General features: G+C 46.2%; 1 protein-coding gene across 2 annotated transcripts in view; it reads left to right on the top strand.

Moving 5' to 3' along the window:
- Positions 1-18,323, top strand: part of asah2 (N-acylsphingosine amidohydrolase 2) — a 69,500-nt gene that overhangs the window by 11,465 nt on the left and 39,712 nt on the right. For both annotated transcript variants that reach the window (XM_055647250.1, XM_055647249.1), the window contains 6 exons: positions 360-509; positions 3,518-3,694; positions 9,195-9,322; positions 13,607-13,684; positions 14,222-14,342; positions 17,932-18,057. In XM_055647250.1, coding sequence (XP_055503225.1) covers positions 360-509; positions 3,518-3,694; positions 9,195-9,322; positions 13,607-13,684; positions 14,222-14,342; positions 17,932-18,057 — 780 coding nt within the window. The remainder of the gene's footprint in view (positions 1-359; positions 510-3,517; positions 3,695-9,194; positions 9,323-13,606; positions 13,685-14,221; positions 14,343-17,931; positions 18,058-18,323) is intronic.

The following is an 18,323-nucleotide window of genomic DNA, read 5'->3' as shown; positions in this document are numbered from 1 at the left end:
TGTAGGTTAACTGGCTTGGTATAAATGTAAATTGTAGGGTAGTGTTATTATGTGGGGATCGCTGGTTGGAGCGTCGAAGGGCCTGTTTCCGCACTGTATCTGTAAACTAAACTAATCTGATTCCTATTTCTTACATTTTTCTAAAATTGTATAAATGTTTATCAACCATGATTAAAATGTCTCTAATTCATTGCATTAGGAATGGGAAAATAAGTAACGATCATTTTCTTTGCACTTTAGTTGTAATGGATAATACCCATCAGGCACTAATGAAGTGTAATATTAATGTGAGATTGGGAGAGTGGCTTCTTCTTTCTAACCTGTAAATGCTTTTTTTTTTTTTTTTTGCGTATCTGTAGATGGGTTATGCTAATCCAGACCAGACTGCTGCAGGACTCCACACCCGACTCTACAGTCGAGCGTTTATCGTAGCAGACCCCAGCACTTCAAAGAGAGTGGTCTTTGTCAGCACTGACATTGCAATGGTATCTCAGAAGCTCAGACTGGAGGTAGGCACCAACTCCTGTACCCATCCCCATGTTGAAGTTATTCTATAATCCCACTGTTCGACAATTCTTAAAGGGAAGATAGAAAGATAGACACAGAACGCTGGAGTGACTTTGTTTCTATCTGCAATGGATGGATAGTTGGTTTCTTCTGTGATTGTGCAAATCGAGACCAAGGACCAATTTTCAGCCCACATCAGGCTGAAGTCTTTGATCACGTCATTATATTGTACTGGAAAGCGGATTGGGTTAATTATCTCAGATGTTTTATTTCTGAAATGGAAGTAGGAAATGCTAAAAGAAAACACTCCGCAGGTCAGGCAACATCTGTAGGAAAAGAAGATAAGTTTACCGATTACCGACCACATTTCCTATTATCCAAAAGATGAGCAGGTTTGTAGGTTAATTGGCTTCTGTAAATTGTCCCTAGTGTACGGGTGATTGTTGGTCGGTGTGGACTCAGTGGGCCGAAGTGTACTTTCCCACGCTGTATCTCTAAACTAAACTTTTAAAATCTTAAATATTTTCATTCTTTTTGCTGTCGTCTCTTTGATAGTTATATGGATGGGAAGGGGATGGAGGGTTATGGTCTGAGCGCAGGTATATGGGACTAGGGGAGATTATGTGTTCGGCACGGACTAGAAGGGTCGAGATGGCCTGTTTCCGTGCTGTAATTGTTATATGGTTATATGGTTTTATATGGTCTCCTTTGAATCCAATTGCAGTTCGTGAGCCCTGAAAATCAATGACGTGGAGGTTTGTAGGTTAATTGGCTTCTGTAAATTGTCCCTAGTGTGTGTAGGATAGTGCTTGTGTACGGGGTGATCGCCAGTTGGCACCGACTCGGTGGGCCGAAGGGCCTGTGTCCACGTTGCATGTGTAAAGCTAAAAATTAAAACGGTGAGATGATCTCTGCACATGAAGCTGGAGTGAGATTAAACTGCAAGTTTCATGTTATAGGTGCAGAGAACGTGGGTTTTTTTTGGTTTCTCGCACAATGAATAAAGATTCCAAAGTGCATGCCTCAGACATGTTAAAAATTGTGCAAATTTTAATAGTGCCATCTGTATGTCGGAGGATTGTTAATGATCATGAATAAACCACAGAACACATGCAATTAAGATCAAATAGAACGAGTTGGCCTACAACTTTAGGCTATGCACGCCATACGCAAGAAGAAGAAGACTGTGCAGTCGATATCCGGTTATCATATCAAAATCATAACTTGTAAATGACTAATCATTAACCTGTGGGTTCTGTGCAAGACTTGTGTCCCGTGGCATGACCTTTCACTGCTTTTGTAGCTCCAACTGATTTCACTTTCATTTTCATCTCCAACGTCAGTTTATTAGATATTATTCCATGCGCTTATAGAACAGTGCAGCACCGGGACAGGCCCTTCGGCCCACATTGTCCCTGCAGAACATAATTACAGTACGAGGCCCTCCTGAAGATGTGTCTCGACCCGAAATGTCACCCATTCCTTCTCTCCAGAGATGCTGCCTGTCCTGCTGAGTTACTCCAACTTTTTGTGTCTGCCTTCGGTTTAAACCAGCATCTGTAGACCCTTCTACACATAATTACAGCATGTTTTTGATAATTAAAAAAGATATATTGTCATTGGCCAAATAGTGACCCTCCAAAGACATGCAGATTTGTAGGTTAATTGGCCTGTTTCCATGCTGTATATTTAAACTAAACTAAACTAAAACGTTTAGCCATGAGAATCTCTTTGTGGGAACAATGTTTTGGTCCTAAGCTGATCCTTTTTAATTCTTCTCCAGTCCATTGATGACTGTATTGATCCTGTTTCCTGTATCGCTGTTGGTCTCAAACATTTTGTTGCTTTTGCTATCATTTTCCACGTTACTCTGATTCTCGCACAGTCCATCTCTGATCCTTCCCATCTCTCTCTCCATCTCGGGGGGCAGGTTACTGATCAACATCCACCACAAGTCTGGAGACGGGTCCCAACCTGAAACGTCACCTGTCCATTCCCCCTGCAGATGCTGCCTGACCCGCTGAGTTCCTCCTGCACTTTACATAGAAACATAGAAACATAGAAAATAGGTGCAGGAGTAGGCCATTCGGCCCTTCAAACCTGCACCGCCATTCAATGTGATCATGGCTGATCATCCAACTCGGTATCCTGTACCTGCCTTCTCTCCATACCCTCTGATACCTTTAGCCACAAATGCCACATCTAACTCCCTCTTTACATTGATGATGATGCAGCCAGCATCACCAGAGATCCACACCACCCTGGCCACGCTCACATTTCACTCCTACCATCTGGGCAAAAGGTTTAGGAGTCTAAAAACCATGAGCTCCAGGTTCAATACTAGTTTCTTCCCAACGTCCAGTAGTCTCCTGAAGACTACACCAACACTAACTAAACTATGAACTATGGACTGACATTGGTTGCACTTTGAACGAGGTGGTGAATCTATGGAATTCATTGCCACGGAGGCTGTGGAGGCCAAGTCATTGGGTATTTTTAAAGCAGAGGTCAACAGATTCTTGATTTGTCCGAGTGTGTCAGGGGTTATGGGGAGAAGGCAGGAGAATGGGGTTGACATTCTCCCCACGACCGCGCGGGTTTTCTCAGAGATCTTCGGCTTCCTCCCACACTCCAAAGACGTACAGGTTTGTAGGCTAATTGGCTTGGTATACATGTAAATTGTCCCTTGTGTGTGTGTGTGTGTGTGTGGGATAGTGTTAATGTGCAGAATCGCTGGTCGAGGCGGACTTGGTGGGCCGAAGGGCTTTTTTCTGCGCTGGCTCTAAACTAAACTAAACTAAAATTCTCAGTTTATGTAGTTTATCCCTTTAACAGCATTTGCTTCTTGTTCTTTGACTTTAATGGTGCATGGTTTCATATCAGTGTAGTTACAGAAAGCTGTAAGTAAAAGAAACAATCAACTTTGTGTATCCCACGATATTTTGCCTTTAGCTAAGATTTAGCAATTAGTGTTTATGTGATGTATGGCTAATGCTATTGGGTCTTTTAGGTTATGAAATTACTGAAGAGAAAGTACGGAAGCCTTTACAGACAAGACAACGTTGTTTTGAGTGGGACCCACACCCATTCTGGACCTGCGGGATATTTTCAGTATACACTCTGCCTCATCACCAGCAAAGGCTACATCAAACCATCTATTAACGCCCTAATCAATGGTATTGTAAAGGTCAGACTGTCTTCCAACACACTCTCAATGCATGTTAATGAGCATTCATTCAACCATTATTGTGATACAGATCCACCAGTGATTTTTCAGCACCCGTTTTTGCCAGACCAACGGAGGTCAAGGCCTCCGAGAGGAGCAGCGGAACGGTCCGCCTAGTCCCGCGAGGAGCCGGGATACCGGCCCGCAAAGTCGGCCTCGTAAGTTGGCTATGGGATCGGATCTACCTGCTCTGGCCAGGCCGGAGTTCCAGAGCCCCGGGCTCAGGGAGCAAATTCCACCCGCTGATCGGCCGCGGAAGTCCCGATGAGGTCGGGATTGGCCGCACCCCCTGGACAATGTGCGGGGATCGCTGGTCGGTGTGGACCTGGTGGGCAGAAGGGCCTGTTTCCGCTCTGTATCTCAAAACTAAACTATAATAAACTTTATACTTATGATTAATGCAAATATCAATGAACAAAATGTATCCTTCACTAGGTGCAACTACGAACCAAATAATAAACCATGTCAAAATAAACCAATTAGATCAATAGAGACTTGAAAGTGCTGGGTAACACACCATTGCTATGAATCTTAGTGAGATAAATAGCAAGTGTGAAGCTCCATCGTCGAGTCCTCTTTAAAATGCCACATTTGATGGCATCTCTCCAATTATGTCCTAACCCCTTTCCAGAGCTTCTAGTCAACAAGAGCGGCATGGTGCTGCAGCGGTAGAGACCCGTGCTCCATCCTGGCCTCGGGCGCTGTCTGTACGGAGTTTGTGCGTTCTCCCCGTGACCGCGTGGGTTTTCCCCGGTTGCTCCGGTTTCCTCACTCACTCCAAAGACGTTCGGGTTTGTAGGTCAATTGGCTTGGGTAATAATGTTAAATTGGCCCTAATGTGTAGGAAAGTGCTAGTGTGTGGGCATCGCTGGTCGGCACTGACTCGGTGGGCCGAAGGACCTGTTTCCACGCTGTATCTCTAAACTAAACTAAACTAAATAAACTCGAAGCTGAAGAAGAGGATTGCAGGGAATGTCGGGTTGGAGGACAGAGCAGCGTATTATATAGAAACATAGAAAATAGGTGCAGGAGTAGGCCCTTCGGCCCTTTGAGCCAGCACTGCCCATTCAATATGATCATGGCTGATCATCCAAAATCAGTACCCCGTTCCTGCTTCCTCCCCATATTCCTTGATTCCGTAGAACCTTATATCTAACTCTCTTGAAAACATCCAGTGAATTGGCCTCCTTGGCAGAGAATTCCACAGATTCACAAATCTCTGGGTGAAAAGTTTTTCCTCATCTCAGTCCTAAATGACCTCCCCTTTATTCTAAGACTGTGACCCCTGGTTCTGGACTCCCCCAACATCGGAAACATCTTTCCTGCATCTAGCCTGTCCAATCCCTTAAGAATTTTAATATGTTTCGATAAGATACCCTCTCATCCTTCTAAATTCCAGTGAATATAAGCCCCAGTCGATCCATTCTTTCATCACATCTCCGTCCTAAAAGAACGTCCCGTTAATTCTGAGACTGGGACCTCTAGTCCTAGATTCCCCCACTGCTAGAAGCATTCTCTCCACATCCACTCTATCCAAACCTTTCAATATTCTGTACATTTCAAACCTGTTCCACCATTTGTTCGATTATGAGGGAAGAGCAGAGGGGGAGTAAACTCAGTGCCTTAACACCTAGGCTCAAGGGGATTTGTATCTCCAGTCCTTAGTCAGAAATTGAACGATTCTGGGGCCACCAGAAATGTTTGAACATATACATATTTTTCAACTTCGCAGAAAACCATTTTAACGAGGCAGCAATTTTTACCCCAAATACTGCATTTGACGGCACAGTAGCACGGCTGGTAGAGCTGCTGCCTCACAGCGTCGGAGACCGAATCACGACCTCGTGCTGTCTTTGTGGAGTTTCCACATTTCCATCGAGTCCGCGCTGACTCGCGATCGCCCTGCACACGAGCACTTTCCTGCACGCTAGGGACAACTTACAATATTCACCGAAGAAAAAATTAACCTAAATGTCTTGTGCACCTTTGGAATGTGGGTGGAAACAGGAGCACCCGGAGAAAACCCACGCAGGTCACAGGGAGAAAGTACAAAACCCATGCAGATGGCAACTGTAGTCGGGATCGAACCCAGGTCGGGAGGGGAGAGATAGGTGCAATGTCAGCACCTCAGGGGAGGGGGATGAAGGAAGGAAAGGGGAGGTGGGTGTTTGAAATGGTCCTGACCACAATGGTCGTCTATAGATGTTCTCCTGGGGAGGCTACATGACCCGGTGAGTTACTCTAGCACATTTTTGGCGGACCAACATCTGCAGTTCCTTGTGTCTCCGTCCCCCGTTTAGATTGCCACCTCGTCCCCAACCAACAATGGACCGTTGTGGGCTCCACCATTCCAGAGTCATTGATGCAGTTCTGATTGTTCTGTACCTTACCATACCTAGTTTCCCCTCCCTAGGTCATAAGGGATAGGAGTGGAATTAGGCCATTTGGCCCATCAAGTCTACTCCGCCATTCAATCTCTCCCTCCTAACCCCATTCTCCTCTGTGACACCCGTACTAATCAAGAATCTATTTATCTCTGCCTTAAAAATATCAACTGACTTGGCCTCCACAGCCTTCTGTGGCAAAGAATTCCACAGATTCACCACCCTCTGACTAAAGATATTTCTCCTCATCTCCCTCCTAAAATTACATTCTTTAATACTGAGGCTATGACCTCTAGCCCTAGACTCTCCCACCAGTGGATACATCCTCTCCACATCCAGCTATCCCTGTCTCTAACTATGACGAAGAGTCTCGACCCAAATGTTCACCTCTCCCTTTTCTCCCGAGATGCGGCCTGGCCCGCTGAGTTACTCCAGCACTCTGCGCCTTTTATAGGTGGACTAACATCTGCAGTTCCTTGGGGTCTATGTCCCCTTTTAGATAGCTCTGCAATTAATGAGTGTAGCAGCTTTTCACTTTTTAAATCACTCCTCTAGAAATTCAATATATGTAGGAAGGAACTGCAGCTGCTGCTTTAAACCGAGGATAGACACAAAAACTCAGCAGGTCAGACAGCATCTCTGGGGAAAAGGAATAGGAATAGACCCGAAACGCAACCTATTCCTTTTCTCCAGAGATGCTGTCTGACCCGCTGAGTTACACCAGTTTTTTGAGCCTATCTTCCCTAGAATTTCAACCTCTATCATTAACATTAAACATGCGGTATAGAGTGATACAGTGTGGAAACAGGCCCTTCAGCCCAACTTGCCCACACTGGCAAACACGTCCCAGCTAAAATGGTCCTACCTGCCAGCATTTGGTCAATAATCCCTCCAAACCTATCCTATTCATGTAACCATATACCACCATATAACCATATAACAATTACAGCACGGAAACAGGCCATCTCGACCCTTCTAGTCCGTGCCGAACACATGATCTCCCCTAGTCCCATATACCTGCGCTCAGACCATAACCTTCCATTCCCTTCCCATCCATATAACTATCCAATTTATTTTTAAATGATAAAAACGAACCTGCCTCCACCACCTTCACTGGAAGCTCATTCCACACAGCTACCACTCTCTGGGTACCTGTACCTGTCTAACTGTTTCTTAAATGTTGGGATAGTCCCTGCCTCAACTCCCTCCTCTGGCAGCTTGTCACATACGCCCACCACCCTTTGTGTGGAAAAGGTTGCCCCTCTGATTCCTATTCAATCTTTTCCCCTTCACCTTAAACCTACGTCCCCTGGTCCTCGATTCCCCGGCAAGAGACTCAAGTTGCCGATGAGTGCTCTGCTGTGCCTGTGAAATTTATGTCACTGACCTCTGTGGAATAATTCTCCCAAGGCAGACTACAAGATGCTGAACCTGCAATATTTTGCATTTAGCACTAATGGCCAAGGATCAAACCTCCAGCTATTATACTTGAGACAATAGCATTTCAAATATCAGAAATCCATAAAAAAAAGAATGCAGTCTGGTATATCTTTAATAGAATCTTTCCCTAATCATCCATCACTATTACCACGCAGAAAAATGATGGGAGTAAATTGGGAAAAAAAAGTCTTCTTGGATAATGGAAGAATGTATAGCTCTCATTTAGCTTCACGGTAAATGGAGACGACTTGTTATGTAACTACTTTTTTTCCGTGCTAATCCCTATTCCCATTACAAATGAGGTAAAACTGAATAAAATTGCCATTATTTTTGACCCCATAAAAAGTTTTTACATTAGTTCTGATGAAATTATATATGAGGAACTTATTTTCCAAGTGCAGTTTTGTTTTCTCTGAGGTAATAATTGGCATCTTCTTTTATATCTCTTCTCAAAGTGAATTAGCTGGCTAATCGAAGGTAGGCAAAAATGCTAGAGAAACTCAGCGGGTGAGGCAGCATCTATGGAGCGAAGGAAATAGGCAAAGTTTCGGGCCGAATCCCTTCCGGGATTCGGCCCAAAACGTTGCCTATTTCCTTCGCTCCATAGATGCTGCCTCACCAGCGGCAGAGAGCCCTTGTTCGATCTTGACTACGGGTGCAGTCTGTACGTTTGCACGTTCTCCCTGTGACCGCGTGAGTCCCTTCTGGGATTCGGCCCGAAACGTTGCCTATTTCCTTCGCTCCATGGATGCTGCCTCACCCGCTGAGGGTCTCCAGCATTTTTGACTACTTTTTTGGGTTAATATGCTTGTTGACATGTAGGCAGCTGATTATTGCATATGGAGTTAGGTTTCATAGAAACATAGAAATTAGGTGCAGGAGTAGGCCATTCGGCCCTTCGAGCCTGCACCGCCATTCAATATGATCATGGCTGATCATCCAACGCAGTATCCCGTACCTGCCTTCTCTCCATACCCTCTGATCCCTAGCATGAGTTTCACCTTTCATCCCTAGCATAAGTTGGTATAATCAATTTAGATAGCACTTTACGTTTGGTTGAGCACTGACCCTGGTGTTATAGCACAAGTACTTTGTGTTTTAATTGCAATTAACTCATTGCAAGAAACAATCTTCCTTTCCCAGGTGCTCTGGACACTTTCATGATCATATTGAATGGCAGTGCAGGCTCGAAGGGCCGACTGGCCTACTCCTGCACCTAATTTCTATTTTCTATGTTTCTATGTTTCCTCAAATGTCTATCGTTTAAACCATGTCTATTATGTGGAAAAAAGCAGGAAAAGGGGTACTGATTTTGGATGATCAGCCATGATCATATTAAATGGCGGTGCTGTCTCGAAGGGCCGAATGGCCTACTCCTGCACCTATTTTCTATGTTTCTATAACACCTTCCAAACTTGCAATCTGCCCAGAACATGGCAGTAGATGCATGGAACCACTAGCATTTGCACATTTGTCTCCAAGTCTCATGCCATCCTGACTTGGAAATGTATTGCCTGTCTTTCACTGCTGTTGGGCCTAAATACCAGAAGTCCCTCCTAATTTAAACCAAGACATGGGCATTATTTTACTTTCACAATGTAGAGCTGCTTTATGTCTGGGCGTTCCTCTCTCGACAGAGCATTGATATCGCTCACAAGAACATGAAGCCGGGAAAGATACTTGTGAACAAGGGTGAAGTCGAAGGCAGCAACATAAACAGGAGTCCATACTCTTACCTGCAGAACCCGAAAGAAGAACGAGCCAGGTACTAAATGGGATCTGAAGCATTCGGCCAAGGAATCAGCTTCACCATGGTTTATACGTGCACCCTTTAAAATAATGTCCACAGGTATTTGAGGATAATGCACCTCGGCATACATGCAATTCAATTTTATAGAGTCATACAGCGTGGAAACAGGTCCTTCAGCCTAACTTGTCCCAGCGACACTAGTCCCACCTGCCTGCGTTTGGCCCATATCCCTCCTAACCTGTCCTATCCATGTATCTGTCTAATTGTTTCGTAAACATTGCGATAGTCCCTGCCTCCACCACCTCCTCTGGCAGCTCATTCCATACAACCACCGCGCTTTGAATCTCTGGAACTCTCTGCCACAGAAGGTAGTTGAGGCCAGTTCATTGGCTATATTTAAGAGAGATGTGGCCCTTGTGGCTAAAGGGATCCGGGGGGCATGGAGAGAAGGCAGGTACAGGATACTGAGTTGGGTGATCAGCCATGATCATATTGACTGGCGGTGCAGGCTGGAAGGGCCGAATGGCCTACTCCTGCACCTATTTTCTATGTTTGTGTGAATACTGTATAGGAGATATTTTAAGAATGTCCTTACGTGAGTGCCTGTGACTGTGTGGATTTCATCCAAGATCTTCGATTTCCTCCCACACTCCAAAGATGTACAGGTTTTTAGGTGAATGTGCTTGGTAGAAATGTGAATTGGCCCCAGTGTGTGTAGAGTCGTGTTAATGTCCTGGGACCGCTGGTCGGCGTGGACTTTCCGCGCTGTATCTCCAAAACTAAAACTTAAAGCCCCACATGTATCGTAGCGGCACGGTGGCGCAGCGGGAGAGTTGCTGCCTTGCAGCGTCAGACACCCGGGCTCGATCCTGGCTACCGGCGCTGTCTGTGTGGAGTTTGCACATTCTCCCTGTGACCGCGTGGGTTTTATAACATATAACAATTACAGCACGGAAACAGGCCATCTCGGCCCTACAAGTCCGTGCCGAACAACTTTTTTCCCTTAGTCCCGCCTGCCTGCACTCATACCATAACCCTCCATTCCCTTCTCATCCATGTGCCTATCCAATTTATTTTTAAATTATACCAACGAACCTGCCGCCACCACTTCCACTGGAAGCTCATTCCACACCGCCACCACTCTCTGAGTAAAGAAGTTCCCCCTCATGTTACCCCTAAACTTCTGTCCCTTAATTCTGAAGTCATGTCCTCTTGTTTGAATCTTCCCTATTCTCAAAGGGAAAAGCTTGTCCACATCAACTCTGTCTATCCCTCTCATCATTTTAAAGACCTCTATCAAGTCCCCCCTTAATCTTCTGCGCTCCTGAGCATAAAGACCTAACTTATTCAACCTTTTTCCAGGGTTTTCTCCAGGGTGCTCCGGTTTCTCCCACATCCCAAAGAAATGCGGGTTTGCAGGTTAATTGCCTTCTGTAAATTGTTCCTAGCGTGTAGGATAGAACTAGTGCACGTGTGATGGCTGGTCGGTGCAGACTCGATGGGCCGAATAGCCTGTTTCCATGCTGTATCTCGAAAAGTAAAAATACTTACGCCTCCATCATAATATACAGAATGAGTTTTCTTTCTACTTTCAGTATTTGTTTGTCTCTGAGAGAGAGATATCTCTCACAATGTTCAGTGTTATTCTGGCTCCATCTAGTGAGTTGATACATAGTTTGCACAACGATCTCAATATCTTACCAGTACTCAAAAGTTAATGAAATCTGTGTAAGATTTCCTAATCTTAATGTTTAGCATTTGGTGATACCGCATGGAAACAGGCCCTTCGGCCCACCAATTCCATGCTGACCATCGATTCACACCAGTACCATGTATTCCCCTTTCTCATCCACTCCCTACACACTGTACAAGGGTCAATGTACCGAGGCCAATTCACGTACAAACCCGCACGTCTTTGGAATGTGGGAGAAAACTGGAGGAAACCCACGCGGTCACAGGGAGAACGTGCAAACTCCACACAGACAGCAGCCGAGGTCGGGATCGAACCAGGGTCTCTGGCGCTGTGAAGCAGCAGATCCACCGGTTTAGCCACTGTGCCACCACTAACCGTCATTGGCTGGGTGTTGTCTTTTTGCATAATTGCTAACTGGGGGACACCACTGGCTTAGAATTGCTGGCATTTAGTTCAGTTGTGTTGTGTTTATTGTCACGTGTAGCGAGGTACAGTGAAAAGCTTTTGTTGCGTGGTGACCATTTGGGAAGAAGCTGTCCCTGAATCTGGCGGTGTGCGTTTTCACACGTCTGTACCTCCTGCCTGATGGGAGAGGGGAGAAGTGGGAGTGACCGGGGTGAGGATGGTCCTTGGTCCTGGGATGGCAGGACTTTCATATGAAGAAAGACTGGATAGACTCGGCTTGTACTCGCTAGAGTTTAGAAGATTGAGGGGGGGGGATCTTATAGAAACATACAAAATTCTTAAGGGGTTGGACAGGCTAGATGCAGGAAGATTGTTCCCGATGTTGGGGAAGTCCAGAACAAGGGGTCACAGTTTAAGGATAAGGGGAAAATCTTTTAGGACCGAGATGAGGAAAACATTTTTCACCCAGAAAGTGGTGAATCTCTGGAACTCTCTGCCACAGAGGGTAGTTGAGGCCAGTTCATTGGCTATATTTAAGAGGGAGTTAGATGTGGCCCTTGTGACTAAAGGGATCAGGGGGTATGGAGAGAAGGCAGGTAAGGGATACTGAGTTGGATGATCAGCCATGATCATATTGAATGGTGGTGCAGGCTCGAAGGGCCGAATGGCCTACTCCTGTAGCTATTTTCTATGTTTCTATGTTTCTATTATGCTGCTGGCCTTGACGAGGCAGCGTGAAGTGTAGATGGAGTCAACGGAAGGGAGGTTGGTTTGCGTGATGGTCTGGGCTGCGTCCACAATTCCCTGCAATTTCTTGCGGTCTGGGATGGAGCTTGTTCCCAAACCAAGCTGGGATGCATCCCGATAAAATGCTCTCTGCGGCGCATCTGTTGAAGTTGGTGAGAGTCGTTGGGGACATGCCAAACTTCCTCAGCCTTCTGAGGAATAAAGGCATAGGTGTTTTTTCATAGCCATTGCTTCAATGTCACGGGAATACTTTTTTCAGCTAGTGCGTTCCAAGCTCACTTTAGTATGTTTTTCTTTTCTCTGGCATTAAGGCATCCTTACAGTAACTTTAATCTTCAGGAGTGGAGCATTAATTATGAGAAAAGACATAAAAAGCTGGAATAACTCAGCGGGTCAGACAGCATCTCTGGAGAAAAGGAATATATGACGTTTCGGGACGAGACTCTTCTTTAGACTGAGATTCGGGGGACAGGGATATAGAACAGCACTTCTTATTTTGCTTGGGCAGCTTACACCCCAGCGGTATGAATATCAACTTCTCTAATGTCAAGTTGCCCTTGCTTTCCCTCTCTCTCCATCCCTCCCCCTTCCCAGTTCTCCGACCAGTCTTATTGCCTCCGACTACATTTTATCTCAGTTTTCTTTGTTGTTACCTTCTCCCAGCCAACAATGATCTATCTACATGTTCCTTGATCTCCATTCCCATTGTCCTGTTCTCACACCTTGCACTTGCTTATCTATGTATCTCAGTCTCCCCTGACATCAGTCTGCAGAAGGGTCTCGACCCGAAATGTCACCCATTCCTACTTTCCAGAGGTGCTGCCTGTCCCGCTGGAGTTACTCCAGCTTTTTGTGTCTATCTTTGGTTTAACCAGAATCTGCAGTTCCTTCCTCCACAGACCAAATGAATGACAGATATGCAAACAAGTAGCGATGATAAAGGAAACAGGCCATTGTTAGCTGTGTTCTAGGTGAAAACGAGATACAGACAACGAGACTCTACAAGCTGACTTTGAAGCTGGTACATCTTGGGTGGGGGAGGGATGGAGAGAGAGGGGATGCAAGGGTTGTTTGAAGTTAGAGAAATCGATATTCATGCCAAAGGGTTGCCTGACCAGTCTGAAGAAGGGTCTCAACCCGAAACGTCACACATTCCTGCTCTCCGAAGATGCTGCCTGTCCCGCTGAGTTACTCCAGCTTTTTGTATCTACCCACTGGGTGGTAAAGATGTTTGACTCTATTAAAGTGGTAATCAACTGCTTTGAGATTCAATGTTCACACGAATGAACTGTCAATGACTAGCAGATCATAAGATGGATGGTAAAAAAAACCTTTTGTCATGTTTATCGCCAGAGAAAGATTCGGAATGAAGTGGGTTTTTTAAATTACTGGCCGCCTGACAGCGAATTGAAATGTTGCTGTTGTTGCATATTTTAACACTGTTGTTCATTTAGGTACAAATCAAATACAGACCAAGAATTAGTCCTTCTCAAAATGGTGGATCTGGATGGGCAAGGCATCGGGACACTCAGGTACTGGATTTCTTCATCTTCCGCTCGGGCAGCTGACAATCCCATCGAACCTGGGTCTCTGTAAAGAAACAGCACTGCCAGATGCGCCACTGTGCCGTCCTCAGACTTTGGGAAAATATCTGGAAGAGACCAGACTAATGATGCATTTTTACCTTTCAAAACTCAGTTGGAATTCTGGACACGGTGGCGCAGCGGTAGAGTTGCTGCCTCACAGCGCCAGGGACCCGGGTTCGATCCTGACTGCGGGCGCTTGACTGTGCACTCTCCCCGTGACTCGTGTGGGTTTTCTCCGAGATCTTCGGTTTCCTCCCACACTCCAAAGACGTGCAGGTCCGTAGGTTAATTGGCTTGGTTTGAATGTAAATTGTCCCCAGTGTGTGTAGGATAATGGTAGTGTGCGGGGATCGCTGGTCGGCGCGGACTCGGTGGGTCTAAGGACCTGTTCCCAAACTGTATCTCTAAACTAAGACTTCAAGGTAGCAATGAAGAGTCATTAACGATTTTGACCATTACCTCTTTCTATTTTCTGACTTGTAGCTGGTTTGCTGTTCACCCAGTCAGCATGAACAACACTAACCATCTGGTGAGCAGTGACAACATGGGATATGCTTCATACCTCTTTGAGCAGGAGAAGAATGCAGGCTTTTTACCCGGGAAGGTCAGTATTCCAAGAGAGCGTCAATCCTCTTAAGTTTTTGCCAGAGGGGAAACTTTCCATTGGAAGTTAAAAAAGATACAGAGTGCTGGAGTGACTCAGCGGGCCAGGCAGTGTCCCTGGAGAAGACAGATAGGCGACGTTTCAGGTCGGGATCCTTCTTTAAATGTGAAAGTGCTGGTTGTGGGATGAATTGTTGCCCAGGCTTCACGAGATTCACACAGAGTGCCAGAGTGATTCAGCGGGTCAGGCGGCATCTGTGGAGAAAAAGGATGGTTGATGTTTCGGGTCGGGACCCTCCATCACGTCACCCATCCTTTTCCACCAGAGAGATGCCGCCTGACCTATTGAGTTACTCCAGCACTTTGTGTCTATGTTCGGTATAAACCAGCATCTGCAGTTCCTTTCCACACATCACAAGATTCAATTGCTCTTTGAATTCCAGCAAGATTATTTTAATATACATTTATCGGAGCAGTTGGACTTCTAATCTCACAGGGAAGAAGTCAATGCAACAAGAGGTTGTATCTATACACTGTAAATGGATCAATTGCAATCATGTATTGTCTTCTTTGGTTCCGTTTAAAGTTACAGATCAGAAACAGGCCCTTCGGCCCACCGAGTCCGCGCCGACCAGCGATCCCCGCACATTAACGCTGCCCTACATACACTAGGGACAATTTACACTTATACCAAGCCAGTTAACCAACAAAACCTGTACGTCTTTGGAGTGTGGGAGGAAACCGAAGATTTCAGACTGCGTGGGCGTTTTCCCCGGGTGCTCCGGTTTCCTCCCACACTTCAAAGACGTACAGGTTTGTCGGTTAATTGGCTTCTGCAAATTGTAAATTGTCCCGAGTGTAGGATAGAGCTAGTGTACGGGGTGATCGCTGGTCGGCACAGCCTCAGTGGGCCGAAGGGCCTGTTTCTGCGCTGCATCTCTAAAATCTAAAGTCTATAGGCTGTGAGAAGGGCGAGAGGAGGGACCAGTAAACACACAGGGTGGTGGTTAATTGGCTTCACAGGTCACAGCGGAGTTAAAAACAGACAGCGCCCGTAGTCGGGACAAAAAGCCTTTCACTGTACCTCGGCACACGAGATGATGAACTAAAGTTAACTGAACTCATATCTATGCTGCACATTCCCGTTCATGCACTGAAGCACTTCCCCTGGATTATGTGCTTGAGCTGAAGCCTGAACCACATCCTTACGAGATGGAATCGTGAATGCTAATAGAACAGGCTGCACAGTTGCTTAAAACTGGCTTGGTGAAGGTTTGCAGTGCAGTCTGAAGAAGGGTCCCGACCCAAAACGTCAGCTGTCTGTGTCGTCCAGTGATGCTGCCTGACCCACCTCTTTACTTCCAGTAACCAGGTGACATTTCGGGTTGGAACCCTGCTTTAGATTTCAGACTGAAATCCTTCATGAAATTTGGGTCACTGACACTGTGAGGCAACAGCTCGTCCAACTCCGCCATTGTGCCACCTATTTTGTTACTCCAGCATTTTCTGTCTGTTTTTGGAAACCAGCTTCTGCGGTTCCTTGTTTTTACATTGGAAGTTGTCTTCTGGTCTGAATACCAGAGAGAGAGAGAGTTAGAGAGAAGGGGAGAGAGAGAGAGAGAGAGAGGGGCACTATCAGCTGTAGCTCGGAGGTTTTGGGATCAAGTCCTACTCCTGAGATTTCAGCATAAAATCTAGGCCCACCTACCAAGGCAGGACCACCACTGTGTGAAGAAAGGGCCTGTCCCACTTGGCGATTTTTTTTCGGCGACTGTCGGCATCGTCGACTGACGTATCAGGTCACCGAAAAAATCGCGGCGTGACGCGGCGTGATGACGCATTGACGCGCGGCAACATTGTTGCAACATTTTTTCGTCGCCACTGGATTTTGAAATGTTCAAAATCTTTTGGCGACCCTGATATGTCAGTCGGTGATGCCGGCAGTGGCCAAAAAAAATCTCCAAGTGGGACAGGCCCCATTATCATCCCCAACAGACCTGGACGTCCTGTGGCGGCACGGTGGCGCAGCGGCAGAGTTTCTGCGTCTCAACGCCAGAGACACGGGTTCGATCCCGACCACCGGTCCTCCCTGTATACAATCTGTACGTTCTCCCTGAGACCGCGTGGGAGTTTTCCCCGGGTGCTCCGGTTTCCTCCCACACTTCAAAGACGTACAGGCTTGTCGGTTAATTGGCTTCTGCAAATTGTAAATTGTCCCGAGTGTGTAGGATAGAGCTGGTGTACGGGGTGATCGCTGGTCGGCACGGCCTCAGTGGGCCGAAGGGCCTGTTTCTGCGCTGCATCTCTAAAATCTAAAGTCTAAAGGCTGTGAGAAGGGGGAGAGGAGGGACCAGTAAACACACAGGGTGGTGGTTAATTGGCTTCACAGGTCACAGTGGAGTTAAATTGCAGCAAAATAACATTTGCAACTGACTCACATTGACCCTACTTCTCCATTCCTGTCACAAAGATTGCCGCAGACTCTGACATAGTCCTTTGCTTCAACTCCAGCCTTAATATGATATGCAAATTTAATTATCCCTTCCTCTATACTGTAAAATATTAACAGGCGAAGCATAAATTATGTACATGATATTAATGTAAGCCAATGAATAATTCAGTGAGTTGAATATAAATTATGTCCTCCGTTACTGATTTTTATTTTCATTTCTCTTTGGGGACGTGAACAATTTGATCTGCAATGTTCAGTCGGAAACAGTCGGTTAATTATTTCAGCCAGTGGCTTGTCCCCTACAACTCTCACCAACTTCTACAGATGCACCACAGAAAGCGTTTTATCGGGATGCATCACGGCGGCATGGTTTGGGAACGGCTCTATCCAGGATGGCAAGAAATTACAGTGAATTGTGGACGCAGCCCAGACCATCACACAAACCAACCTCCTTTCTATTGACTCCATTTACACCTCGCGCTGCCTCGGCAAGGCCAGCAGCGTAATCAAGGACGAGTCGCACCCTGGCCACTCCCTCTTCTCCCCTCTCCCGTCAGGCGAAAGGTATAGAAGTGTGAAAACGCCTCCCACCAAATTCAGGGACAGTTTCTTCCCAGCTCATATCAGGCAACTGAATCATCCCACCACAACCAGAGAGCGATGCTGAACTACTATCTACCTCTGTGATGACCATCGGACTATCCTTGATCGGACTTTGCTGACTTTGCCTTGCACTAAACGTTATTCCCTTATCATGTACCTATACACGGTAATGGATTAAATATAATCATGATGAAGGAAGGAACTGCAGATTCTGGTTTAAACCGAAGATGGACACAAGAAGCTGGAGTAACTCAGTGGGGCAGGCAGCATCTCCGGAGCAAGGGAATGGGTGACATTTCAGGTCGAGACCCTTCTTCTGTCTGAAATTTTCCGAAATGTCACCCATTCCTTCTCTCCAGAGATGCTGCCTGCCCTGCTGAGTTAGTCAAGCTTTTTGTGTCTATTTTCAATTGTAATTGTGTGTTGTCTTTCTGCTGACTGGTTAGCACGCAACAGAAAGCTTTTCACTGTACCTCGATACACGTGACAATAAACTAAACTGAATCTGAACTTGTTTTGGTGTTTACATTCGCAGGGACCTTTTGTGGCAGCTTTTGCTTCTTCCAACCTGGGGGACGTTTCCTCAAACACCCAGGGCCCCCACTGTGTCAACACTGGCGAATCGTGCGACAATCCTGACAGCACCTGTCCCATCGGCGGGGTAAGTTGGATCGGGCGGCACGGTGGCGCAGCGGTAGAATTGCTGCCTCACAGCGCCAGAGACCCGGGTTCGATCCTGACCAAGGGCGCTGTCTGTACGGAGTTTGTACGTTCTCCCCGTGTGTTTCCTCCGCCATCCTCGGTTTCCTCCCGCACGCCAAAGACGTACAGGTTTGTAGGTTAATCGGCTTGGTATACAAATGTAAAATTGTCCCCAGTGTGTGTCAGGTAATGTTATTGGGCAGGGATCGCCGGGCACCAACCAGC

This window comes from Leucoraja erinacea, chromosome 15, assembly GCF_028641065.1.
Source record: "Leucoraja erinacea ecotype New England chromosome 15, Leri_hhj_1, whole genome shotgun sequence".
In the NCBI taxonomy this organism is placed as follows: Eukaryota; Metazoa; Chordata; class Chondrichthyes; order Rajiformes; family Rajidae; genus Leucoraja; species Leucoraja erinaceus.
Note: the sequence above shows the minus strand (reverse complement) of the source record. Positions and strands in the feature narration are given on the sequence as shown.